Below are 25,629 nucleotides of genomic sequence, written 5' to 3' on the forward strand. Positions count from 1 at the left end.
CCGTACTGAATTTGTATGGGCCAAAGGTAACTTTGTTTCTTAACGTCTTTTTAATCTTCAGATTCATTCGTGTACATGATTTTCAATGAAGTCAACACTATTTAGAAAAAATATATATTTTCTTCATGTCCTAGCATAGAAAGTACAAAAACAAAAAACCGACAGAAGGGGGAGGGTGGCTGGCAAAGCGACAAGCTTTGGGATTTTTTTTTTTTTTTTTTTTTTTTTAAGGAAGTCATTGTATTTAGGTGGCTTGGCTGGCCACTATAAACACTAGGAGATGCAAGTAGGAAATCAGAGCCCATTGTGGTCCACCAAATGGGTGTCTTTTCAATGTAACAGATTGCTATCAGCCAAAGGGAGCCTCCTCCTATTCCTTTCTGGCTGGTCATTTCCTCTGCGGAGTCGCTGCACCGAGCCTCCCACTGGGGCGGTTCTCAGGATTGTAGGTTTTTAGGTCAAACAGAAACCCAAGAGAATGCCTGAAAAAGCCAAGCACGCCGCTGGCAGCTTCGTCTGCGAGGGTGAGTGGTGAGTGCGTGGGCAGCAGAGGACAGAGCCGAGGGACAGTCCCCCTTGTCATCCAGACAAGGCCTCTGTTCTGAAGCAACGGGAGTTTTGCTGTTCGCCCAAGGTGGCCTCGCCCCAGCCTTTGGTTCACTGCAGAAGCCGGAAGTGGGCAGTGGGTCCAGTCCGCTGTCTTCCCCTGGTCCTGCCATGGACGACACGCAGGAGCCTGTGGCCATGACGGTGCATCTCCTGGCCGACTGTGGCCATGGCGCGCTTCTGCAGCAGGCTCTGGACCAGCTCCTGGGTGACATCTGCCCAGAGGTGCGCGTCTTCCTGGTGTCCGAGAGGGTCAGAACTAGGAGCTATTGCGAAAAGTACCAACCCCGGAGGGCAAGGTTCCCGGGCATGTCTGTTTTGCTCTTTCTCCAGGAACGTCTTGGGGAAGAGCGGCTGCTCCGCGTCCTGGACGCCTTACAGCGCCCGCCGTGGCACGGCTTCCCCACCCAGCAGGCGCAGGGGAGGCCGCGTCCCTACCTCCCTGCCAACCAGGAGTTCTACAGCCTGCACCACCAGATGCCCGTGTGGGGCGTGAGGCAGGTGCACCGTGGTGCCGAGGTGCTCAGGGTGACTCTGTACTGTGCCTTTGACAACTACGAGGATGCCATCAGGCTCTACGAGATGATCCTGCAGAGGGACGCCACCCCGCAGAAGACCAACGTCTGTGTCTTCGTGCTCTATGCCACCGAGGGCTTCAGCGTGCAGCTCTCCTTGAAGCAGCTGCCCCTGGGCGTGTCTGTGGACCCCCGGGAGTCCTCGGTGCTGCAGTTCCAGGTCCAGGAGATCGGCCAGCTGGTGCCTCTCCTGCCCAACCCCTGCGTTCCCATCAGCAGCTGGCGGTGGCAGACCCAGGACTACGAGGGCAACACGATTCTGCTGCAGGTGCGTCCTCTGCTTGCCTTAGGGACTTGTAGCACGTGGGAACAGTGTGATTCCTGCATCCAGAAGGACCGTAGATGTCTGTCTGTTTTTTTTTTCAGTGTTTCCCTCTCCACAGCTGCACTCTGGGATCATTAGACTGGCCTCTCTGGAGGGACACAGAGCCTTTATAAAACAAACACACGAAACAACTTACCGAGAAGTGCAGGTGGCAAAGCACATGCCTTGCATGCTGGAGGACTTGAGTTAAGGTCCTCAGCACCCATATAAAAGCCTGTGTAGTGGTGGGCCCAGCACTGGGGAGACAGAGAATGGGATCCCCAGGGCTGGCTGACTAGCTGGTCTAGCCAAATTGGTGAGCTCCTGGTGCAGGGAGGGGACACTGTCTCAGCAAACAAGGTGTGGTGTGATGGAGGAAGGGTGCTCTATGTTGACCTCTGGTCTTCACACACACGTGTGTGCACATGCATGCACACCTATGTACCCATGTCACATATGGACACACGTACATGCATGTCTGCACCACACACACACACACCCTACGAAGCCGGTTCATTGAATGAGTCTAATATGCCACGAGGCTGACATACACTGATCTAATGCAATCTCCTTGTGGGACAGGGCTTTCCGACTGGGAGTGAATTTGGGCTTGACAAGCGGTGCCGTCAGGCTGTGCTCCTTCACTACGCTTGCCACCTGCGTACGCATACTTGGCCCGCTCACGATTCAGGATAATTATGAGCTTCTTCCACCTGACTTAAAGAATTTCAAGCTGTAATGATATTTGGGGATGTTGAGTTTGCAGCATCATTAACTTGATTACTTATTTATTTATTTAACAGAGAGAAAGAGGGGGTTGGGGATGGGTGTGCCAGGGCCTCCAGCCGCTGCAAATAACTCCAGACACATATGCCACTTTGTGCATCTGGCTTGCGTGGGACCTGGGGAATCGAACCAGGGTCTTTTGGCTTTGCAGGCAAGCACCTTAACCGCTAAGCCATTCCTCCAGGCCTAACTTGATTTTTTTTTTAAAGTTAAATTTATTTTGTGTGTGCTTGTGTGTGCACGTGTGTATGCTTTCACGTGTGTGTGATGTTCTGGCCACACATGCCACAGTGCATGCATGTGGAGGTTGGAGGACAGCTTTTGGGTCCATCCTGGCTGTACCACCTCTTTTGAGGCAGGGTTTTTCTGGATCTTACTCTGCTGTGTTTTTGCTGCACCCCCAGAGAGCTACTGGGAAACTCCCCTGTCTCCTCTCCCATCTTGCAGGTGGCGCCTGGGGTTACAGACATCCGCCACAGCTTCTGGCTTCCTGTGTGGGGTGTGAGGACCACACTTGGGTCTGACTTGAGCAGCTGATGCTCTAACCGTTCAGCCAACTCCCTCCCCAGCTTAATTTGGAAACATCTTCCGTCACTGTCAAGTTTAACCGCAAATCAAGTTCAATGACCAGAGCCCCTTCTAAACGTGATTTAAAATGAGAGCTACCCTTCTTGGCCACCAAACTGTTCCTAAGCAGTGTATATTTCATTGTGATGGTTTGCCATGTGTTGTCCCTTAAGAGTGTGATGCGGCAGCTAAGCTTCACCACTTAGTAGTTGTGTGGCTTTAGCTCAGGAAAGGTGACGCTGGCACCTTTTGTTGGTAAAGGTAGTCACCTAGATGAAATGATAGGGCACTTACTAAAGCACACCGTTAAGATGGTGCCCAGAACTCAATTTTAGATACTAGTGTTTATTTTGCACTCTAACCTAACCTAACCTAACCTAACCTAAGGCTTTCTTTTTTTTGGAGGGGGGGAGTTCAAGGTAAGGTCTCACTCTACCTCAGGCTGACCTGGAATTCACTATGTAGTCTCAGGGTGGTCTCAAACTCAAGGCAATCCTCCTACCTCTGGCTCCCCAGTGCTGGGATTAAAGACATGCACCACCACACCCAATTTAACCTATGGCTTTTAGATTGGTATTTTTCATTTAACTCTTTTTTTTTTTCCAGGTAGGGTCTCACTCTAGCCCATGCTGACTTGGAATTCACTATATAGTCTCAGGGTGGCCTTGAACTCATGGAGATCCTCCTACCTCTGCCTCCCAAGTGCTAGGGAGTAGCTGGCTAGCAAGTGGCTACTAGGCCACAGTATCTGTGGTGGCAGCCAGTGGTCCACAGGAGTGTATGCGTGCATGTCACTGTGGGCCATAAGGGTGGATGATACGTCGCTCACAGCAAAAGATCCCATGGTGCCTCCCCAGTAGGTACCCCTTTAAGGCCTATTTGATAAAGCAATAGAGAGCAAGTGAGATGTCTTACCTATTTTTTTTTTTTTTTTTTTTTTGAGGTTGGATCTCACTCTAGCTGACTTGGAATTCACTCTGTAGTCTCAGGGTGGCCTTGAACTCACGGCGCTCCTCCTACCTCTGTCTCCTGAGTGCTGGGATTAAAGGCGTGTACCAGCACGCTTGGCTTCATTCCTATTTAATTTAATTTTATTTCTTTCCTTTGCCTTAGTTAATCAAACATGAATCATACTGATTCTAAATTACATGATTTTAAAAGTCTTTTCTTTGCCTTCTTGTTTGATAGAGGTGGATAGGAACTTCCTTTTAGGGACTTATCATACAATGCCCTATTTTTTTTTTTTTTTTTTTTCTTTTCACTCTAGCTCAGGCTCTTCTGGAATTCACTATGGAGTCTCAGGGTGGTCTCGAACTCACAGCCATCCTCCTACCTCTTCATCCGGAGTGCTGGGATTAAAGGCGTACACCGCCACGCCCAGCTACACAATGCCCTAATTTTGAAGGCATCTGGTTTTTCTTACACTCCTAGTTAACCTACAGAGATTCAAATCAACATCACCAGAAAGCAAAAATGTGCGTGTGTGTGTGTGTGTGTGTGTGTGTGTGTGTGTGTAGCAGGAAACATTCACTCTTGCTTTAAAAGTTAAGCCTTTTGTTCACTTTCTTGGGAGATAAAGAAATATAATTAGTTACTTTGAAAAGTTGAGCTACATTGGGGATATCAGAGCTTTTTGTTTTTTATTTTTTTTGATAAAGCCTATATGCATTATAAAAATAGCTCCATTTATCTCAGGATTTTCCAGGAGTCTGGCCACCTCTCAGGTTGGGGTTGAGCATTTTTCTTCATTCTGATGGCCCATCTGGGCCTGTTTCCTGACCTCTTAGGATGTTCTGAGAACTTTATATACCTCTTCCCTAGTCCAAAACATTGAATTTTTGTCCCTTCTTCTTAATTTCTCTCTAACCATGACTCTAAGCTTTCGCAAATGAAATGAGGGATTGTTTTCTGGAAAATTCTGCTTTAGTTTCTTGTCACAACAGTGTCTGAGGAAAATGTACACAAGGCTTGGCTGTGCTATACTATAGAAGTTAGCATGCTGTAGCACCATTTAACTATGTTGCTTGTACTTATTTATATTATTTCTTTCAGAGAGACAGCAAGAGAGGGCATGAAGGGAGTAGGAGAGAAAGGAAGAAGGAGAATATGGGAGTTCCAGTACCCCCAGATGCATGCACCACTTTGTACATCTGGCTTTATGTGGGGTCTTGGAAATCAATTTGGGGGCATCAAACTTTACAAGCAAATGTATTTAACCATTGATTAATTTCTATAGCCCCTAATTTGCTTTGCTTTGTTTTGTTTTTTGAGGTAGGGTCTCAGTCTAACTCAGGCTGACTTGGAATTCACTACACAGTCTCAGGGTGGCCTTGAACTCACAGTGATCCTCCTACCTCTGCCTCCCGAGTGCTGAGTGCTAGGATGAAAGGCATGTGCCACCACGCCTGGCTTTTTTTTTTTTTTTTTTTTTTTGAGGTAGGATCTTGCTCTAGCCCAGACTGACCTGGAATTCACTATGTAACCTCAGGAAGGCCTGGAACTCACAGGGATCCTTCTACCTCTGCCTCCCGAGTGCTGGGATTAAAAATATGTGCCTCCATGCCTGGCTTTCTTTTGCTTCTAGAATGGAATGACTTTTTTTTTTTTTTTTTTTTTTTTCTGAGGTAGGGTCTCGCTGTAGCTCAGGCTGCTCTGGAATTCACTATGTAGTCTCAGGGTGGCCTCGAACTCTTGCCAGTCTTCTCACCTCTGCCTCCTGAGTGCTGGAATTAAGGGCATGTGCCACCAAGCACAGCTTGGAATGATTTTTTTGCTTTGCTTTTTTGAGGTGGGGTCTCACTCTGGCCCAGGCGGACCTGGAATTCACTATGTCGTCTCAGGGTGGCCTCGAACTCATGGCGATCCTCCTCCTCTGCCTCCTGAGTGCTAGGATTAAAGGCATGCACCACCATGCCTGGCCTCAGAATGATTTTTTAAAGACAGATAGACGAGTTCAAACTTTCTTGGCATGGGGCTTAGGGCCACAAGGATGGCAGTTAGTTGTGCTGGCTTTTGTAAGTAAGTAGACTAGACCTTAAGCGGTATACCCAGGGCCAAACTCTGAGCTCTGACCCATTTATCTTGGACAGATTATCAACCCACAATGGCCCAGCAAGTTTTAGGACAGGGCTTCAATTGGTCCAACTTGGATCTGATTTTCTTCTCTGCAATAATAGTTGCGTCCAGGAGGATAGGGCTGCGCAGATTAGATTAGACATAGAGGTGGTGTTCTCTACTTCTGTGTGGAGTTGGCCTGACCTGTGGGACTGCTGAGGAAGGGTGAGGGTCCTCAGTGAAGAGCAGAGTGGAGCGGGCAAAGACTGAATGGGCCCAAATGACTGATGTTCACCCCAAATAAGAAAAAGATACCTACTTGAGGAAAAGCATGGCACTAAATTAACTTCTCTACCGGGACAGGATGGAGTCATGCAATCAATGTCACCCAACACATACTGCTTTTATGATTTGTGTTATGATATTCAGATGAAGGAATATACATGCAGTTTCTTTAAGTGGAACCTGCTGCAGGCCATACAGAAGCAGCACACTTGTCCCCTGCGTGTGTCAGAAGGCTGTCAGCGATCCTGTTAAATGTCCGCAGCCCACAGGGTCTCTCTCTCATCATTGTAGACTGAGTGACAAAGCGTCCTGTAGATGCTCAGTAAGTAAGTGAATAAGCAAGCAAGCCTAAGCCCATCCATTTTGCAAATGCTTATCGGATCCATTTTGCAAATGCTTATCGAGTGCCTCCCCGGGGCCAGACCCTGCCGTCTCAGTTCTAGGTGGATGCGTAAATAGAGTGGATTTCTTCTTCCTTCTCACCATCTTGCATCTCTCTGCTTCCTCGTTATGCCTGGCCACTGGTGGCAGGGACGATGTCTGTGTGCCAAGGGAAGTCGGGTGTTTCCTCTTTGTTTAAGCCTCCTGCATTGTAAATCCAGCCTACAATCAGATCAGCCACACTCCACACCGCTGGGAGCTGCTGCGGGTTCTTTTCAGCTTTCCATGGCTGGCGACTGCTGTCCTTCTCTGCACTTTATAGCTGTCCCCCACCGTCTCCGCAGGCCCAGTCCCCAGCCCTGGTTGCTGTGCCGTCCTTGATCTCTCGGTACTTGTTTGGTCAATCTGACCACACATTTTGTGCAGGCTTCAGGCAGATTCAGAATTTCAGATCACTGTGTTAGAACTGATTATCTTATCTTGTTTGATGGTCAGTGGGGACGTTTATAAATTAAAGAGATAACGTGGTGGCGCACGCCTTTAATCCCAGCACTGGGGAGGCAGAAGTAGGAGCATTGCCATGAATTCGAGGCCAGCCTGAGACTACATAGTGAATTCCAGGTCGGCCTGGACAAGAGTGAGACCCTACCTCGAAAATCCAAAATAAAATAAAAAATAAATATAAATAAATAAAAATAAAAAGATTAAGTCTTTCTAAAAGCTACTTGCAAAGTTCCAGCAAGTCTACCAGTCGTGGCCACGGGGGGGGAAATGAGGCAGACATGTCTTTGCACTGTAGTGTGGATTCTAAGCACCCACCAGAGGTCCGTGAGGTAAGCTTTGATTCCCAGCTGAGCACAGTTGGGGGTAGTGGAACCTTTTAGAGTTGGGGCTAGTGGGAGGTCCTTAACTCCTTGGGGATATGTGCTCGAAAGGGACAGTGAGAGCCTCCTTCCTTTTGCTTCTTCACCATATGGTTTGTTCCAACATGTGCCCCTTGCCATGACATGCCGCTGCATACCAGATGCACAAGCAAGGCAACGAGCGTGGGCTGGACTTCTAAAACTGTGAGCCAGACAAACTTTTTAAGTATTTTATTTTTATTTATTTATTTGACAGAGAAAGAGAGAGAGAGAATGGGCATACCGGGGCCTTCAGCCACTGCAAACGAACTCCAGACAAGTGTCCCCCCCCCCATGCATCTGGCTAACGTGGTCCTGGGGAATCGAACCTGGGCCCTTTGGGCTTTGCAGGCAAGCACCTTAACCGCTAAGCCATCCCTCCAGCCCCAGACAAACTTTTGTCTGGTTATCCTGGCTCTTTGTCACAGTGACAGAGAGCTGACTAAGGTACTTTATGGACTCTGGTTAAGTGTTCTGTGTGGAAGCACGCTGCCCTTCCAAGTTAATGAGACGTGGTTCTTCCCTTAGTATGTAGAGTACAGGTGTCATGTGATAACACGTAACTATGAAGCGTCAAGCACCCATGTGGAGTACAGGGAAAGGTTAAATGGACCGTTGATTCCGAGGAGCGGAGGAGGGATGACGCAGCCGGGACCGGATCAGCTGTAGCACCGTGGAGGGGGGAAGGGTCGCGGAGCCCAGACAGTTTAGGAGAGCAACTTTTGATCCACTGGGAGTGAGCGCAGAAGCACATAAAGCAGGTTATTTGTTACCTTCTTGTTACTGGGACAAAATATATGACAAAATCAGTTTCAGGGGAGGAAGGGCTCATTTCAGCCTACAGTTCACGGTTGGAGGCAGGAGTTTGAGCTGGCTGGCCCGTCGCAGCGCCCCTCCCCCCCGCAGCCCGGAACAGTGCTTTCCGGGTAGGGTGGAATTCACCTCCTCGCCAGCCTCCGCAGGCCTCCGCAGAGGCTCAGCTAATTTACATCAGTCCTCACAAGTGATTCTAAATCCTGTTAAGCTGAAAATCAATTAAGCCATCGCAGCAGTGAGATTCAAAGTCTTTTATTCAGGATTTAAGAGAAGGGGCCGGTGGGATCATAATTGTATGACACTGTAGGTCAGCGACTCTGGATCCACCAAATAGGAGAGTGTGAAATGATTACCTCGCAAATGACCTCGGGGCTGGAGAAATGGTTTGGCTGTTAAAGCGCTTGCCTTAGGTTAAAGCCTAAGGACCCAGCATCGATTCTCAGGCACCCATGTAAGCCACATAAGCACGAGGAGACACATGCGCCTGCAGTTTGTTTGCAGTGGCTACATGTGCTGGAGCCCCCATTTTCATTCTCTCTCTCTCCAAATATACAAATTATTTTTCTAAACTTTTTTCTTCATTATTTATTTTATTATTTGAGAGCAACAGACAGAGAGAGAGAGAGCGAGAGAGAGAATGGGCGCGCTAGGGCCTCCAGCCACTGTAAACGAACTCCAGACGCGTGCACCCCCTTGTGCATCTGGCTAACGTGGGTCCTGGAGAATCCAGCCACGAACCGGGGTCCTTAGGCTTCACAGGCAAGTACTTAACCGCTAAGCCATCTCTCCAGCCCTATAAATTATTTTTTTTAAAGAAATGACTGTAATTGTTCTGGGTCAGAAGAATTCGGAAATAGGAACCACTGTGCCATCTCTCCAGCCCCCAGATCTTTCTGAAACATTGAGGATACAAGAAGAGCAATGGCTGCCACCATTCCCAGAGCTCCCAGGTCAAGATGGGGCTGTGACGTCATTGCCTGGTCTTGTTCATGTCTGTATCTGTTGACAGCAAAACTCCAAGAGTTGCAGAGGTTCCCTCTCTTGTCTCCCTAAAGCCTTACCTTCCAGATCTTCCTTCCTTGACCCCATCACCCCAACCAGTTTCCCCCCCAGGACTGGTGACCTGGATAGGCAGGTCCTTACATTAGCACAGGAGCTAACCAATCTGGGGTTTCCAGTCTCAACAACAGGCATAGGTGGTCAGCCATGTCCCCTGCTGGATTCTTCTAACTTACTCTTCTAAATGGGCTGAATTCATGTGACAAGCCATCTCACAGGCAGTGCTGGGCCTCGCCTCTGGGTCCCACAGAAGTCTCCAAAACCCAGGCATGTGAAAGAAACTGTGTGGTTTTTGGAAAAGATTTTATTTCATATACCTAACACTCCACTTTCCCCTCTCCACTTGAGATACATTCTTGACTTATGTGGTCCTCTACAATTTTCTTTTTCTTTTCCCCCCTGTTTTTTGAGGCAGGGTTTCACTCTAGCCCTGGAGGACCTTGAATTCACTGTGTAGTCTCAGCTCAGGGTGGCCTCGAACTCACGGTGATCCTCATACCTCTGCCTCCTGAGTGCTGAGATTAAAGGCGTGCGCCACCACACCTGGCTGTCTCTACAGTTTTCTGTAATGGTGAAAATATTCCAGCTCTGCACTGTTCTATATGGTGGCTTTGGCCACAGAAAAGCTGCTGAGTGCCAGTGACCCTGAGGAACAGGATTACTCATTTTACTTAATTTTAGTAGTTTCACTGGCCTTATAGAGTTAGTGCCTACTGCATTGGATAGAACTTTTCCGGGACATTCTAAAGGTCTCCTGCAACTAGAAACATCCATAGCTGTCCTGTGTATAGCTTCATTGGTACCAAGGTCTCCTCTCTTAAATGTGAAATTAAAGTTTTGAAAAAAATCAAGAGATTGTACATCAGTTTTACTGAATACTACGGATAGATGGCTTAAGTGATTTTGAACACTCTTCTCAGAGCATGAGACTGGTTTTCCCGTTTCAACTCTGAAAGTCAGATTGTCCAGGGTTTGAAACACTAGCTATATTTGAAGCCTTCTTTTTTGTTTGTTTATTTTTCAAAACCCCACATCAAATCAGTCACCAACTGCTCCGATTTTCCTCTGAAGTCGTTTCTTCTTTCCACCTTCCTTCTTTGAGCGCATGCAACTTCAAGTCTGCGTTGTGATTTTGACTTTTAAGTCTTTGTCCTGGCCCCAGGCAGCCTGCGTGACCTGCACACTACTGTCAAAAGGCAGTTTTGGAAAAGATTTGCCCTGTTCCTTCTCACTTCACTGACAAAGTGGGAGCGAGTACAGCTGAAGTCCTTTCCGAGACTCTCCACACCCAGTCCCAGCAGCTTCTTCCTCCCTGTGTGGCTTTCTTTGGCCACCCTCACCTTCCCACCTCCTATCCTTTTCGAAGTCTAGGCTTATTCTTGTACCGATTCTTTTTTAAAAATAGCTTTTAGCGTCGGAGAGATGGTTCAGCAGTCGAGGTGCTTGCCTGCAAAGCCTGGCAGCTTGGGCTCGTTCCTCGGTGCCTATGTAGGCAGAGATGCAGAGGGGAACACGTGCACTTGGAGTTTGTTTACAGCAGCTGCGGGTCCTGACATACCCATCCTCTCTCTCTCTCCCGCCTCCCTCCTTGCAAATAAATAAAATATTAAAAATAAAATAAAGCCAGGCATGGTGGTTCACACCTTTAATCCCAGCACTCTGGAGGCAGAGATAGGAGGATCCCTATGAGTTCGAGCCTACTCTGAGACTACATAGTGAATTCCAGGTCAGCCTGGGCTAGAGCGAGATCCTACCTCAAAAAAACAATAAATAAATTAAGAAATAAACCCAATAAATAAATAAATAAACTAAAATAAAAAAATAAAAGGTTTTAATTGTGGCAAAATGTACATAGGAAAACTTTACCATGTTCACCTTTAACAATGCAGAAAATGTTTTTAATAAAATGTTAGTAAAATACATATAGCATTACACTTATATCTTTACCACTTTTAAAAAAAATTTTAAACTTTCTTCAATTTTATTTATTATTTATTTTGTTTATTTGCTTGACAGAGATTGAGAGAGAGAGAGAGAGATAGAGAGAGAGAGAGAGAGAGAGAGGAGAGAGAGAGAATGGGCGCTCCAGGGCCTCCAGCCACTGCAAATGAACTCCAGATGCGTGTGCTCCCTTGTGCATCTGGCTAACGTGGGTCCTGGGGAATTGAACCTGGGTCCTCTGGCTTTGCAGGCAAACGCCTTAACCGCTAAGCCATCCCTCCAGCCTTCTTTACCACTTTTTAATTTTTTTTGGTTTTTCAAAGTAGGATCTCACTCTAGCCCAGAAATTCACTATATAGTCTCAGTGTGGCCTCGAATTCACGGTGATCCTCCTACCCCTTCCTCCTGAGTGCTAGGGTTAAAGGTGTGCGCCACCACGCCCTGCTCACCTTAACCATTTTTAAGCATGCAAGCCCAGTGGGATTCAGTGCCTTTGCCGAGGCACACAGCTTATCACCGCCATGCATTTGAGAACTTTTCATCACCCTGAACAGAAACTCCTTAACCCAAACTCACCATTCATTCCCCACTACAGACCTTGGTCCCCTGTATTCTATTCTGCCTCTGTGAATTTGTTTGCCTAACTCATTTCATGTAAGTGGAATGGTGCAGTACGTCTTTTTGCACCTGACAGCGTTTTCAGGCTTTGTTCTTGTCTCGTGGTTTGTCAGAATCTCACCTCTTCAGTGGCTGGCTGGGACTCCCTTGTCTGCATATCTGCACCCACGCGTGGCCCTCTGCTCCTTATCGAAGGAGATCTGTACTTCCTCCTAGTTACCCACCCTACAAGCACCGATCAAACTGCACGCCGCGCCACCCACCATTCCTAAGTAGAACATTTGACACATGAGTCTTTGTAAATCTGAGTACTTTTTTCCCATTCTTGGGCCGTACACTTGTAATGTGGTACTGTATGACTCTTTTTTCAGTGTTTTATTTACTGATGGTTTATCTTCAGTAGAGTACTAGACAGGCAATGGCTTGCAGTATCTGTGGATTGATTGACTATTTGTTTTTAGGAACTAAGTTTGTTTAAAGAGCACATACATTCCAGAAGTGACTTTGGCATAAGCCAGCCCGTGTTTCAACCCCTCAACAGATGCTTAGCTGGGCTCATTGTTAAGGTCTTATTAACCACTTGAGATAAAAGAACATGGTTTCTGGGCTGGAGAGATGGCCTAGAGGTTAAGGTGCTTGCCTGCGAAGCCTAAGGACCCATGTTTGACTTTCCAGATCCACACAAGCCAGATGCACAAAGGTGAGGCAAGTGCAAGGTTACACAGTTGCATATGCCCACTAGGTGGCACAAGCATCTGGAGTCCGATTGCAGTGGCTGTAACCCTGGCATGCCAATTCTCTCTCTCTTGCCCTATATTAATTTTTAAAAAACTAAAAATAAAAAAAGAACATAGTTTCTCCAGAAATAAGCATTTATCCTCTTCTTCTCTAGTATTGTTTGAGGACTTCTCTTTCTCATGTCTGACTCTCCCCAATAGGAATTTATTGCTTCCTCTTTGTTTTCCTCTTGCCTTCCCATTCTCCATCCTTGTGCCCAACACACCCCACGTAGGCAGCCACATGCACACTCCACATGCACACTCATTCCATGTACCGGGTCATGCTGCACTGAGACACGTGTGGCCAGCATGTTGACATCAGTGGTGTGTCAGTAGATTAAGTATTGAAAAGGACTGGTTTCAACTCTTAAGTACATCAGGTACTATTTGGATATTATCGTTGTCTGTAAGAGGCAACATTGTCTTCCCATCACATGTACTGAGCCCTTCCCTTACCAGTTCCATTTCACTTCTCCTGTGCACTTTTGCTTGTGTTTAAGACAGTCACAGGTGAGTGACAGATGGTCTCCCTGTTCCCCATTGCTAATGTTCCCCAGTCTTGGAAAAACCTAGATCTCACTTTGTAGCATTTTACAAATAGTTCTTAGAATGATGATTTCCCGGTGATCCGAATTCTTGGAAATGCATTCCAGCTTGTTTTTGGCAAGCGGAGCTTATTTCTGCTCGAGGGTTCATCTGCCAGCCGCGGTCCAGCTCTCCGGACTTGCTCCTGCCAGCACCGCCGCCGCCCCCTCTAACGCTGCTGCTCTCACTCTGCCCGATGGCCTGAGAACCAGGTTTTTTCTCTCTCTCTCTCCTCCCTCCTTCCATCCCTCCACTCCTCCCTCCGTCCCTCAAAAAGCTGGTATCATGCTGTTTACAAAGATTTCAGAGGTGTCTGGCCATAAGTTATAAAGTTACTGTAAATCCTCTCTCTTTCTCTCTATCTGGCACCAAGGGCTGAACTCAGGGCTTGCTTTCAACATGCTCAGCAAGCACTCCAACACGAAGTTACTTCCCCAGCCTTAAATCTTCTCTTTTAAAAAACTTTTGAATTTTATTATTTTTATTTATTTATTTGAGAGAGAGGGAAAGAGAGAGAGGGATAGGGAGAGAGAGAATGGGCACACCAGGGCCTCCAGCCCCTGCAGACTAATTCCGCATCTCCTGTGCATCTGGCTTATGTGGGTCCTGGGGAATCAAACCTGGATGCTTTGACTTTGCAGGCAAGTACCTTAACCACTAAGCAATCTCTTTCTCAGTATGACCTTATGTCTTCCTAAAGAGTAACCAAGGGCCTAGCTTTTAGATAAATTTCTATGTGATATATATTTAAATGTTATGTTTTACTTATTCAACAGATATTGAGGTTTTGCTTATTATTATGCAGTGGATACTGTGCTAGGTTCAGAAATACAATGAAGAAGGCATTTGCAAGTGTTGCCCTTCCCGATGGCCAAGTCCAGGGGAAGGAAGAGAGGCGTAAGCAGTTGAGTGCCTGTCGGGCACTGAGACTGGGAAGGAGCCACAGTGATGCTAACGATGACGATCTCAGTCCATCAGTATCCTGACCCATGTAGCATCCCTCCACCCTGCCACCCTTTCCATCTGTCTCACAGCAGCCCTGTGATGTTGGCACTTGCTGTTACCTTCTTTTATGGATGAGGAAATGGAGACAAAGAAATATTAAGTGACATGGGGCTGGGGAGATGGCCAGCGGGTGACTGTGCTTCCCACACAAGCATAAGGACTTGAGTTCAATCCTTACACCCATGTAAAAATTCAGACATGTGACTCTAGTCCTGTGGGGGTTGGAGATGAAGGAATTTCTGGGGCTTGCTGATCAGTCAGTTAATTTTACGTGGCAGCTCCCAGTTCAGTGAGAAACTATGTCTCAATGAAACAGAGCCAGAGAATGCCCGAGGAGGACATCATGCCCTACCTTGGCACTGTTCACCATACACACAGGGCACAAACATGCATACGCCACACACACACACGACACACACGTCACACATGACACATACACAAAAAATATGAAGCAATTTATCTAAAGTCCCACAGCTGGTAAGTATCAAAGTGAATATTATGGTGGCGCCTAGCACAAGCTTGGTGTCGTAGTTAGAATGTGATAGTTTGCAGTGTATGGACCAATACACTCAGGTATTTTATTAAAAACTGAGCCCTGGGGCTGGAAAGATGGCTTAGCAGTTAAGGCACTTGCCTGTGAAGCCAGAGAAGCCAGGTTTGATTCCCCAGTACACACGTAAGCCAGATGCACAAGGGGGCGCATGCATCTGGAGTTCATTTGCAGTGGCTGGAGGCCCTGGTGTGCCCATTCTTCTTCCCTCTGTCTGTCTCCTCTGTATCTCTCTGTTTGTGCTTGAAAAATAAAATAAAATAAAATAAAATAAAATAAAATAAAATAAAATAAAATAAAATAAAATAAAAACTGAGCCCCTAGCAGGGAGATCCCTGCTTGTCACTGGGTTAGATCTTGGAGTCCAGCCCTAAGTGTGTGCTTGCTGGTTACTGGTGTTTACTGGTTCTTTGATGGTATTTTTCTGTGGATCTACAGAAGGGAGTTGGCTTCTAACACCATTGATGATGTTCCCTTGGGATCTGTGAGCATGAAATAAAACCTTGTCCCTCCCATAAGATCCATCTGGTTGGATGTTTGTCCAGCAATGCGAAGCTGACTGCAACACTTGGTGATATTGAGAGAATTTGTAAGAGAAGCAATGTGTAAGGTTGAAGTTGACAATGATCAGAGTTTCTAGAAAAAGGCTCTGGGAAGGGCCATCCTAGAAGAAGAAATCATGTGTGGACATGGGTGTCAGGAAGGAATAAGTCATGCTTGAGGACTTGAAAGATGTTCAAGTTCAGCATTTCCTTGCAAATGGCATAGTTTTGTTTTTATTTATGATTCAGTAAAACACCACTATCATCTGTTGGTGGGCATAGGCCAACTCCATAACTTGGCTACTTTGAAATAGTGCTGCAGTAGACACAGATGTATAATATCTTTGTGAGACACCACTCCTGAGTATACCCAAAGGCCTCTAACACAACACATCATGGGCTTCTATTTTCTAATAATTGCGTTTAAAATGAAAATGAAATGGGCGCCTCAGAGTTAAACTTAAGGATACATTTATCTAGCCTTGGTAGGTTTTTTTGAGGGGGAGGTAGGTTTCAAGGTAGGGTCTCACTCTAGCCCAGGCTGACCTGGAATTCACTATATAGGCTCAAAGGTGGCCTTGCATTCAAAGCGATTTTCCTACCCCTGCCTCCCAAGTACTGAGATTAAAGGCATGCACGCCCATGCCTGGCTTAGCCTGGTAGTTTAAAATCAACACTGAATGGTTCTTGGTTATGAAGAAAACCATGCTAGTTTCCACTTCTAGAAGAAAAAAGTCTTCATTGGGTCAAATCAGCAGGTACAATATATTGTTCAGTGTTGTCCAAGAAGCCAAGATGACAGGTGTGTCCTCTACAGGACTGAGGGAGTCCTCCAGGAGACCTTACCCACAAATGGTAGGTATGCTTTTTTCCTCCAATTAAAATTGCTTTGTTTATTTTTATTCATTTATTTGAGACTACAGAGAGAAAGAGAGAGAGAGAGAGAGAGAGAGAGAGAGAGAGAGAGAACGAGCACATCAGGGCCTCCAGTCACTGCAAACGAACTCCAGATGCATACACCACCTTATGCATCTGGCTTACCTGGGTACTGGGGAATCGAGCCTTGAACTGGGGTCTTTAGGCTTCATAGTCAAGCACTTAGCTGCTAAGTTATCTCTCCATCCCCTCCCTCCAATTTTAAAAATATAAACAATATAGTTTTCTTTGAAGAGTGAGAATTTGGACTTGGAATTTAGGACTAAGATGAGGGAGACTTAGTTTCTATTTATACAATGAAATTATCTTTATAAGGACTAGTTACCACTTTTATACACGTTGATTATCCCTAATACAAAATTAAAAATGTCCCCCCGTCTGAAAGTTTTGAATACCAATATGGTATCACAGAATTACACACCTAACTTATGCTCCAGGTCACAGTCAAGAGGCAAGTCTGGGCTGGAGAGATGGCTTAGTGGTAAAGGATTTTGCCTGCTAAGCCTGAGGACCCATGTTCAAAGTGGCACATGTGTCTGGGGTTTATTTGCAGTGGCTAGAGGCTCTGGTGTACCCATTCTCTCTCTCTGTTGCAGTCAGGTTCACATTCTTGGTAGAAATCAACCAACCAAGAGCAGCTGTGGGGAAAAAAGAGGTTTATTTTGACTTAAAGGTTTGAGGAGGGAGCTCCATGAAGGCAGGGGAAAGGATGGCATGAGCAGAGGGTAGACATCACCCCCTGGCCAACATTAGGTGGACCACAGCAACAGGAAAGTGTGCCAAACACTGGCAAGGGAAACACTGGCTATAACACCCATAAGCCCACCCCCAACAACACAGCCACCAGGAGACGTTAATTCTCAAATCTATCAGCTGGGAACCTAGCATTCAGAACAGCTAAATCTATGGGGACATCTGAATCAAACCACTACATACATTCTCTCTCTCTCTCTCAAATAAATTGAAGAAAACAATTAGAACAAAAGAAAGATGCACTTCTTCTAACAATGTATTAAATTGCTTTCAAATTGTAAGTTATATATGAAATGTAAATGAATTTTGTTGTTAGATTTTGGCCCCATATTTCAGATATCTCATTGTGTGTATGCAAAGAGCCTGATATATGAAAAATTCAAGATTTGAAATATTTCTGGTTCGAACTGTTGTTGTAAAAAGTACTCTCGACCTATAATAAGATTTTTATTAAATGCAGGCAGATGCAAAGGAAAGGAAGGGAGGCAGGAGGCAGGAAGGGAGGGAGGCACAGAGCCAAGGGCGACAGCAGAATGAAGCCAAGGGCAAGCACAGTGACTGGCCCCACATGGTACCGCGCAGACTCACAGGCCCACGGGAGCATTGGGGGTGCAGCTTTTCTGGTCCACAGCAGTGGCCCCCAGCCTGCACTGTGCACGAGGGACGGGCTCTAGGGGTGGAGGAGGCATTCGTGCCGCATCCTGGCCCCATGCAGTCAGAATTTCAGGGGTGGGCTCTAGGTAAATGATCCCCAGGTGATTCCAGTGTGCAGCAATGTCAGAAAGTCAGGAATGTCTCCTGTGGGCTTGCCGAAGGGCGCATCTGAAGGTGCAGCAGACATCCCTCCAACAGTGTCCCCTCTAGGAGAGTTGTTGATTGGGGCAGGAGCTGGCACAAGCAGGGGCACTGTGGTTAGGTGGGCTGCATCATGGAATGTCACTGGTGAGATGGGGGTGGATGTCCAGGAATGTGAAGCTCTCTAGGGAACTGGGCTTAGTCCTGTAGAATTAACAGTCTAGAGTGGTGGCTTTTCATCTGTATTCAAAAAAGCCACACACCTAGTGACAGGTGTGTGTGTGTGTGTGTGTTAGTCGCTATAAAGAGGCTGGGAGACAGAGGGAGGCCCAGCAGTCAGGGGTTACCTCTGTGCTAGAACCTTGAAATAGTCAGCTTCTTGTTGCTGGCACAAAATAGCTGACAAAAATCAGTGTAAGAGAGGAAGGGCTTATTTCACCACACAGCTCCACTTCCAGTCCATCGTGGTAGGATCGCCATGCTCGCAGTAGCTTGTGGCAGCTGGGCCCATTCAGCCCACCGTGAGGAAGCAGAGGGATGTAGACTGGAGCTCAGCCCGCCCTCTCCCTGATCGGAAGCCCAGGACCCCACCCACCGTGCCTGGGGGTCTTCCCACCTCATTTAGTGTCATGAACACAATCCCTCACAGGTGATTCTAGGTCCTGTCAAGTTGACAGTCAATATAAACTGTCACAACCCTTGAGCTGCGCTAGTTAGATGCTGTCATCGTTTGGGCTTTTGGGAAGAAATAAAAAGCAATTTGTTATCCCTTGATAGTGAATGAGTGAGAATCAGGGGCTCATTGCTGTAGAGTGAGGAGGGATTGGACAGTCATAGCCCAGGAGCTAAAAACAGCTTTCCATTTTTAAATGATTGGCAAAGAAAACGTGGCACATGAAAATGAGGTTCAGATTCTAGTGCCCACAAATAGAGATCTATTGGGACACAGACACACTATTTATTTATGTCTGGCTGCTTTGCACAGAGCTATCTGGGATAAATTCTACATGGTAAGAAAGCCTCAGATTGTCACTACGTAGCTCTGTACAGGAAGTATTTGACAACTTCTAACAGAAGCAATAGATATCCCCATTTTTTCACTGTTGTCTTTATGGTTTCGGATATGCTACCTGTGATGGTTGGAATGAAATGCCCTCTGTAGGTTTATGGGTTCTGAATACTTGGTTCCTAGCTGATGACAATTTGGGCAAGTTGTGGGGTCGGGCTTTGTGGTGACATAGCCCATCTCCCCGCTGCCATGGAGATGTGACGTCCACCTGGCTGTGTGCTCCCGTCTCGCCATGGTAAAGCTTCTCCTTGAAACCATCAGCCCAGACAAACCCTTTCCTTGCATGAGCTGCTTCTGGTTGGGTGTTTTATTCCAGCAACAAGAAGGTAACCGCAACATGACCGTTCTAGTACAACAGAGAAAACAGTAACGAGCAGATTCACAGACAGATAATTTGTGTACGCACATGTCGGCGGAGTCATGTTAGACCTGCCTCATAACCGTCCTCACCATCTTGCTTGGGGACATGGCCGTGTGTCGCTTTTCATGCCCCCTTCGAGTAGACTGTATTTCATGGCAGTGTTAGTTAGCAGGACACACAGGGAGTTTACATCTAACAGACCGTGGGCCCAGCAGACACCCTGTCTTTGTCATTGCCAACGGCTTCCACCAGGGTGGCGTGTGTGTTACAAAGAGGAGTGGTTGTCACCTGGAGGCCGTCGTGTACACAGGGCTCCCTCCTCATGCTGTCCAGTCTGCGGATGGTGACAAATGCAGTCAGGCGCCTGCCAGGGCGGCATCACACACAGTGGCTTCGTTGCCCTAGAGAGCCTCGGGGCGCCGCCTGGGCATCTTCCTTCCTCTCACTCTGTCAGTTACCGATCTTCTGTGTCTTACCCATCATCTTGCCTTCTTCAGACTGTCATCTAGTTGGAATCACAGAGTAGCCTTGCCAGCTTGGCTTCTTCCAGTGAGTAATAGGCATTTAGGATTCTGTGTATTATTCTTTTTTTTTTCTATTTGATTTATGACTTGTCCTGGCAAGGATGGGTCCTGGATACTGTGATTTTTATTTTTGGATTTTTTCAAAGTAGGGTCTCATTGAACCTCAGGCTTGCCTTAAACCCACGGTGATCCTCCTACCTCTGCTTCCCAAGTGCTGGGATTAAAGGCGTGCACCACGCCCAGCTCCAATTTCTTATTGATAATTTTTTACATGTATATAATATATTTTGACAATTATCCTCCTCCTGTTACCATCTCTTGACCTCCTTTCTCATTTAACTTCCACCTGACTTCTGTTTCTTCCCAACTAGCAGTCCCTCTGTCACTTTGACTTTCTCTCTCTCTCTCTTTCTCTCTCCTTGTGTGTGTGGGAGAGAGAACATGGACACCAATTTCTATGGAGAAAATTATCATTTCAAAAAATCCCCTTGGAAGGATGCTGAGTTAGAGATAGCATTTGGCTCTCCCAGGAGCATAAGGATGGAAAGTGTGCCAGTGAACTCCATCCTGGAGGCGATGGGCAGCCACCAGAAGAACGGATGTAGTTTTGCTGATCGGTGCCTGTAAGTTTGTAACTGTGCCTTCATGGGACAACACAGCAGTGCACCCTCAAAAGCAGCTCCCCTTCCTCTTTCCACACAATACCAGCCTCTACTCTACATAAATGGACCCCCCCAAAATAAGGAATATTTTCTTTATCTTATTTATTTATTTGAGAGATATATAGAGAGACTTGGTGTGCCAGGGCCTCTCGCCACTGAAAAGGAACTCCAGATGCACACACCACCATGTGCACCTGGCTTAGGAGGGGACTAGGGAATCAAACTTGGGTCCTTAGGCTTCACAGTCAAGCGCCTTAACTGCTAAGCATTTTCTCTCCATCCCAGGAGTATTTGTGTTAAAAGGTGCCAGATTATTTACCCACACAGAGTGCCCACAAGTCCTAGGACTAATCTGTGAGAGGAAGCTCAGATCTGGTCTGAAGGAAGGACCACTGATGTTGGAAGATCAGATTCTTATTCCTGTGTGTATCTTGTCTGTAGCCACAGATTTGTTGGCTTTTGTTGTTGTTTGTATGTTGTTATACATCATTAAAACAACCAGGGAGGCCAGCAAGCAACATGTGCATGTATTTTTTGTACTTAAACAACTGGCTCTACCAGAACTGTGGTTGCGTCAAGTGTCCATTGGATTCCCAGTCTCATCCTTGTTGAGAAGTTAATGCAGGGAGTCTGAGAGTGACAGCGAGCTGCTCGGAGCAGATGCTGACTACAGACTCAAAGTCAGACTTTCTTCCATGTAACTTCACGACTTGACTGAAAGTCAGTTTGGTGTGGCTGGCGGAGGATGGGTAAGGAATAGGGGTCTCCCAGCACTGAGTTAAACCACGATCCATTTGTTTCTCTTTCTTTGTCTTCTAGGTCCAGCCGAAGCCAGGACTTGGCATTAGAAACGGCGAGATTTCCTTTCCGAGTGGCAGTTTGGGAACTAACCTGTATCATCAGGGCTCCAGGCTCAGTGGTGTCTCTCCAATGAGAACCCTCGAGCCAAGGAACCGGAGGAGCCGGAGCAGAAGGTTCAAAGCCCGCTCTCTGGAGCTTCTGGAGCCCAGTGGGACGTCAGGCAGCTCCTGTAGCCTTTTGTGGAAAAGTCCTGGCTGGTCTTCCCAGGGTGGCAGCTCAGCCACAGACACCCAGTGGCACCTACCTTCTCCCCACCTCCAACCTGGGGCCACAAGAAGTGGCCTCAAGGAAAACAGCTTCCAGAGGCTTGAGGCAGAGACAAACGTTGACACAGGGTTCACTGTTGTCAATGCAGAACCCATGCAATCTTTTCTGAATAGAGTTTTGAGGGATTTTCATGCCAGCCCGCCAGCAGCCTGCTTACCAAGCTCATCCTCAGAGGCGACTGCCTCCCCAAACAAAAGAGTCTTTAAGGAGAGAGTTCGCCCTCTGTCCCTTCCTGGCAAAAGAGAACTTTGTGTAAAGAAGATTATCTCAAAATGTTTCCATCACTTGCCAGCCCAAGGTGAAGAGAAAGAAGAAGAATTCTTTATATAACATGAAACAGATGTGCTTTTCTAAAATATACCATCAGATAGAAGCTCCTAGAAATGTCCTATAGTAGCTATTTTTCTCATTGTTGTGACAAAATGCCTGACAGAAACAACCTAAGGAAGCAGAGGTTTATTTGGGTGCATGCTTTGAGGGGAAACTGTCCATTTCAGCAGGAAGACATTGGGGTCAGGCAGCTGTCCAGCCGCAGAGGGATATGGATGACCGCATCCAACTTGCTTTCTTCTTTTTATTCATTCTTGAACTCCAGGCCCCAGAACGGTGACACCCACAATCCAGGGTGGGTCTTCCCTCCTCAAACCTTTCTGCAAACACTTTATCACGGACATGCCCAGAGATGTGTGTGCCCGGTGATTCGAAATCCAATGACGTTGACAACAGAGATCAGTACTCCAAATACGGAGCCAGAATTGCCCAGTTTCTTGTCCGTTTGAGGAGGACCGAGTGCTGTCGGCACGCAGAGCTGTGCTGATCCCACGTCGGACGTTGGACGTCCATCCACAGGGAGTTGACCGTGTGCTGTCGCAGTCAGAGGGAACGCAGCCAGGCAGAGAAAGCGAGCCCGGTGCCCGCGCCTGCACTCCTCAGAGAGCCGAGGGCCGCGTCGCATGTGTTGTCTCAGCACCTATCAGGATATTGGCATCGAATGCAAATGAGTCAGATGTGCTGTGCAAAGCTGATTAGTGTGTAATTGGGTTTTAACTTTTACTTGGAGTTGCATAGCTTATCCCCCTGGACAGCATGAACTATTTATTCTTTAGTGCTTTTTAATTTTTATGTGACCTCCTTTGGAAACAGCCTCGTTCACCACATACCCTCTTGTGACTTTGCCTATGAAATTGATTGCATCTGAAATGAGTGAAAATGCAAAGTGTTTTGGAAATCATAAATCATTATTTTTTTCCCGTTTAATGAGCAATTACACTGGAAACTCAGAAAAATTAGGTTAAAAATGAATGCCAGCACTGAAGTTTTTGTGCTCTGCTAGCTCTCCTGTGTTTACCCCAAAGAGGGCCTATCAAAGCAGATCATATTAAAAACAAGGAAGAGAGATGGGGAGATGGGCCAGTGAATGCATTATTTGCTGTGTAAGCTTGAGTACCTGAGTTCAGATTCCTAACACACACAAGACTCACTCTGTTGCGGTGGGAGGCCTACAGCAAGAAGAGAGGAGAAGCCCTTGGACTCTCACTGGCCAGTTCACCTGGTGATTGCAATAGTGACCAAGAGACCCTGCCTCAAATAAGGTTGAGGGCAAGGACCAACACCTGGAAATTGCCGAGACCTCTGCATGTACGCCATGGCATACACACACACACACACACACACACACACACGGCAACAGTGACAACAGACAAGGAGGATGGGATGTGTGAATAATTCCAGATCTCCCCTGAGTAGAGCGGGAAGCTTGGATTTGCTGGGTCACTGGAGGAGGACTTGTGTGCTCATTGGATTTGGGTTCCCAAAGTCCTTTGCGGTTCTCATTTATTCATTTATATGTTCATTAAATAACGTTTTTTTTTTTTTTCACACCACTGTTTGAGTAAGACTTCATGTATAACCTACTTGAACATAATGTGGCCATCAAAACCAAAAGGCATTTTTATTGTTTTTACAACTATGATAAATCTACTGGGCTGACACTTAAGAAGATGTCAAAGTTCAACTTTGTTCCTGCAAAATATCTTTCACAGATGGGCCCACATTGGCCACATAAGGATGCAGCGGGTGTTCACAGCCTGCAGCTGCAGACTGGTCGCACTGAGGATTGCATTTACCATCTTGAAGTTAAAATTACAGGGACAGGCTCTCACTTGCTCATATGCTGGATTTTTTTGGAGGGAAGGGGGGGTAGGTCTATATTCATGTCTTTTTTTCCAACTTTATAAAAAAAAATCCTAAAATATGTGATTTTATGAATGTCATTCTTCAGGACAGATTATGTATACATATTATTTATATATACAATATAATACTATCATATACATTAATATTTTTGGTTTTTTTGAGGTAGGGTCTCACTGTATCCCAGGCTGAACCTGGAATTCACTATGTAGTCTCAGTTTGGCCTTGAACTCATAGTGATCCTCCTGGGATTAAAGGCATATGCCACCATGCCTGGCTAGATATTATATATTTCTTTTTAACTTTTAAAATTTATTTGTGGGCTATGGAGATTGCTGAGTGGATAAAGGCTCTGGCATGCAAAACCTGCCCACCTGTGTTTGATTCCCCACTACCCACAAAAAGCCAGGCACAGAAAGTGGCACATGTATCTAAAATTTGTTTTTAAAGTGGCAAGAGGGCCCAGTGCACTTATACTTATTTTCCTCTTTCTCAAATAAACAAATAAAAATATTTAAAGAGATACAATTTATTGAGCACACCTTTCCTGGTGGTCAGTTGTGTCACCTTCAGGGTCCACTACTGTGCATGACTTTTATCTTCCAGGGGTCTGCATAGCAGCCTTCTGGGACTATGGAAGGTGGCCAGAGGGAGGAAGCTTCTAGCTCAATTCCAGCTTCATTTCTATGTCTCCTGAAACCAATTTGGGTGTTATCTCTAGCTGTTGCAGTCTGGTTCGCATTGCTGGTAGAAATCACCCAACCAAGAGCAGCTTCTGGGAAAAAGAGGTTTATTTGGCTTACAGGCTCGAGGGGAAGCTCCACGATGGCAGGGAAAAACGATGGCATGAACAGAGGGTGGACATCACCCCCTGGCCAACTTAAGGTGGAACACAGCAACAGGAGGGTGTGCCAAACACTGGCATGGGGAAACTGGCTATAAAGCCCTTAAGCCCGCCCCCAATAATACACTCCCTCCAGGAGGCATTAATTCCCAAATATCCATCAGCTGGGAACCTAGCATTCACAACACCTAAGTTTATGGGGGACACCTGAATCAAACCACCACACTAGCAATAGGATCTTACCAGCTGTTTCTGTTGGGCAGCTAAAAGCAGTGCCCATAGGCCGGATTGTTCCGAGGGCCTCGGGAACCTTCCCATCCAGTCACTCATAGGAAAGTATGCCATGCCTGGTGCTGGGACTTTCTTTTAATAACCACATTTTCTGGGAGCGGCATTACCCCTGTGCACAGGGGACTACTGTTCAGACACTTTTTCTATTGTATTAAGGAGGTTCATTATGGCCTTTTCCATGTATCTTTAGTTTTGGTTAACCTCCCTTCCTCATGTCCAGGGCAGGTGCTATTAAAGAATATACACGTTCATTTAGCTGTGTCCCCTCCCCTCCCATGCTACGTCTGGCTTTACTTGGCTGAAGAATTGATCTGAGGCCGGCTTTCCAACAAGTGCCCTGAACCGCTGAGCCACGCCCCTCCCCTCCCCCTCTGCCCTGTTGCCACCATCTTGAAGCAGCCTGGCACCCAGTTTCTCACCCAGGAGCCTGCACGGTTACTTCCTTCAAGGGTCGCACAGCACGGGTGGGAACATGGGGGAGGCGTCCTCTGCATCGCCCGCGGGGAGGGGCCGCCTCGTTCAGGCTGCTGTGCGGAGCCCGGCGCTGTGACCCGAGCCCGCATCGGCCCGAGGGAGGCGTCCAGGCGAGGACACGCTGCTCTCTGGGGCGTTTTCTTTAAGGTCCAGGCATGAGCCCCTTTCTGTGACCTGGTCGCCTCTCCGTGGCTCCTCTAGATGCCAGTGCAGTGTGGGTCAGGCTTTAGCTTGTCAGTTTGGT

The 25,629-nt window shown here is 46.8% G+C and overlaps 1 protein-coding gene across 1 annotated transcript; it reads left to right on the forward strand.

Annotated features, from left to right (window-relative positions):
* Positions 1 to 371: 371 nt before the first annotated feature.
* Fam124b (family with sequence similarity 124 member B) lies at positions 372 to 23,932 on the forward strand. The gene is made up of 2 exons (XM_004662876.2): positions 372 to 1,449; positions 21,275 to 23,932. Exons 1-2 carry the CDS (start codon positions 718 to 720, stop codon positions 21,911 to 21,913), a joined length of 1,371 nt encoding a protein of 456 aa, XP_004662933.2. The 5' UTR covers positions 372 to 717; the 3' UTR covers positions 21,914 to 23,932.
* Positions 23,933 to 25,629: the final 1,697 nt, after the last annotated feature.

The sequence above is a fragment of the Jaculus jaculus genome, chromosome 4 (genome assembly GCF_020740685.1).
Source record: "Jaculus jaculus isolate mJacJac1 chromosome 4, mJacJac1.mat.Y.cur, whole genome shotgun sequence".
Classification (NCBI taxonomy): domain Eukaryota; kingdom Metazoa; phylum Chordata; class Mammalia; order Rodentia; family Dipodidae; genus Jaculus; species Jaculus jaculus.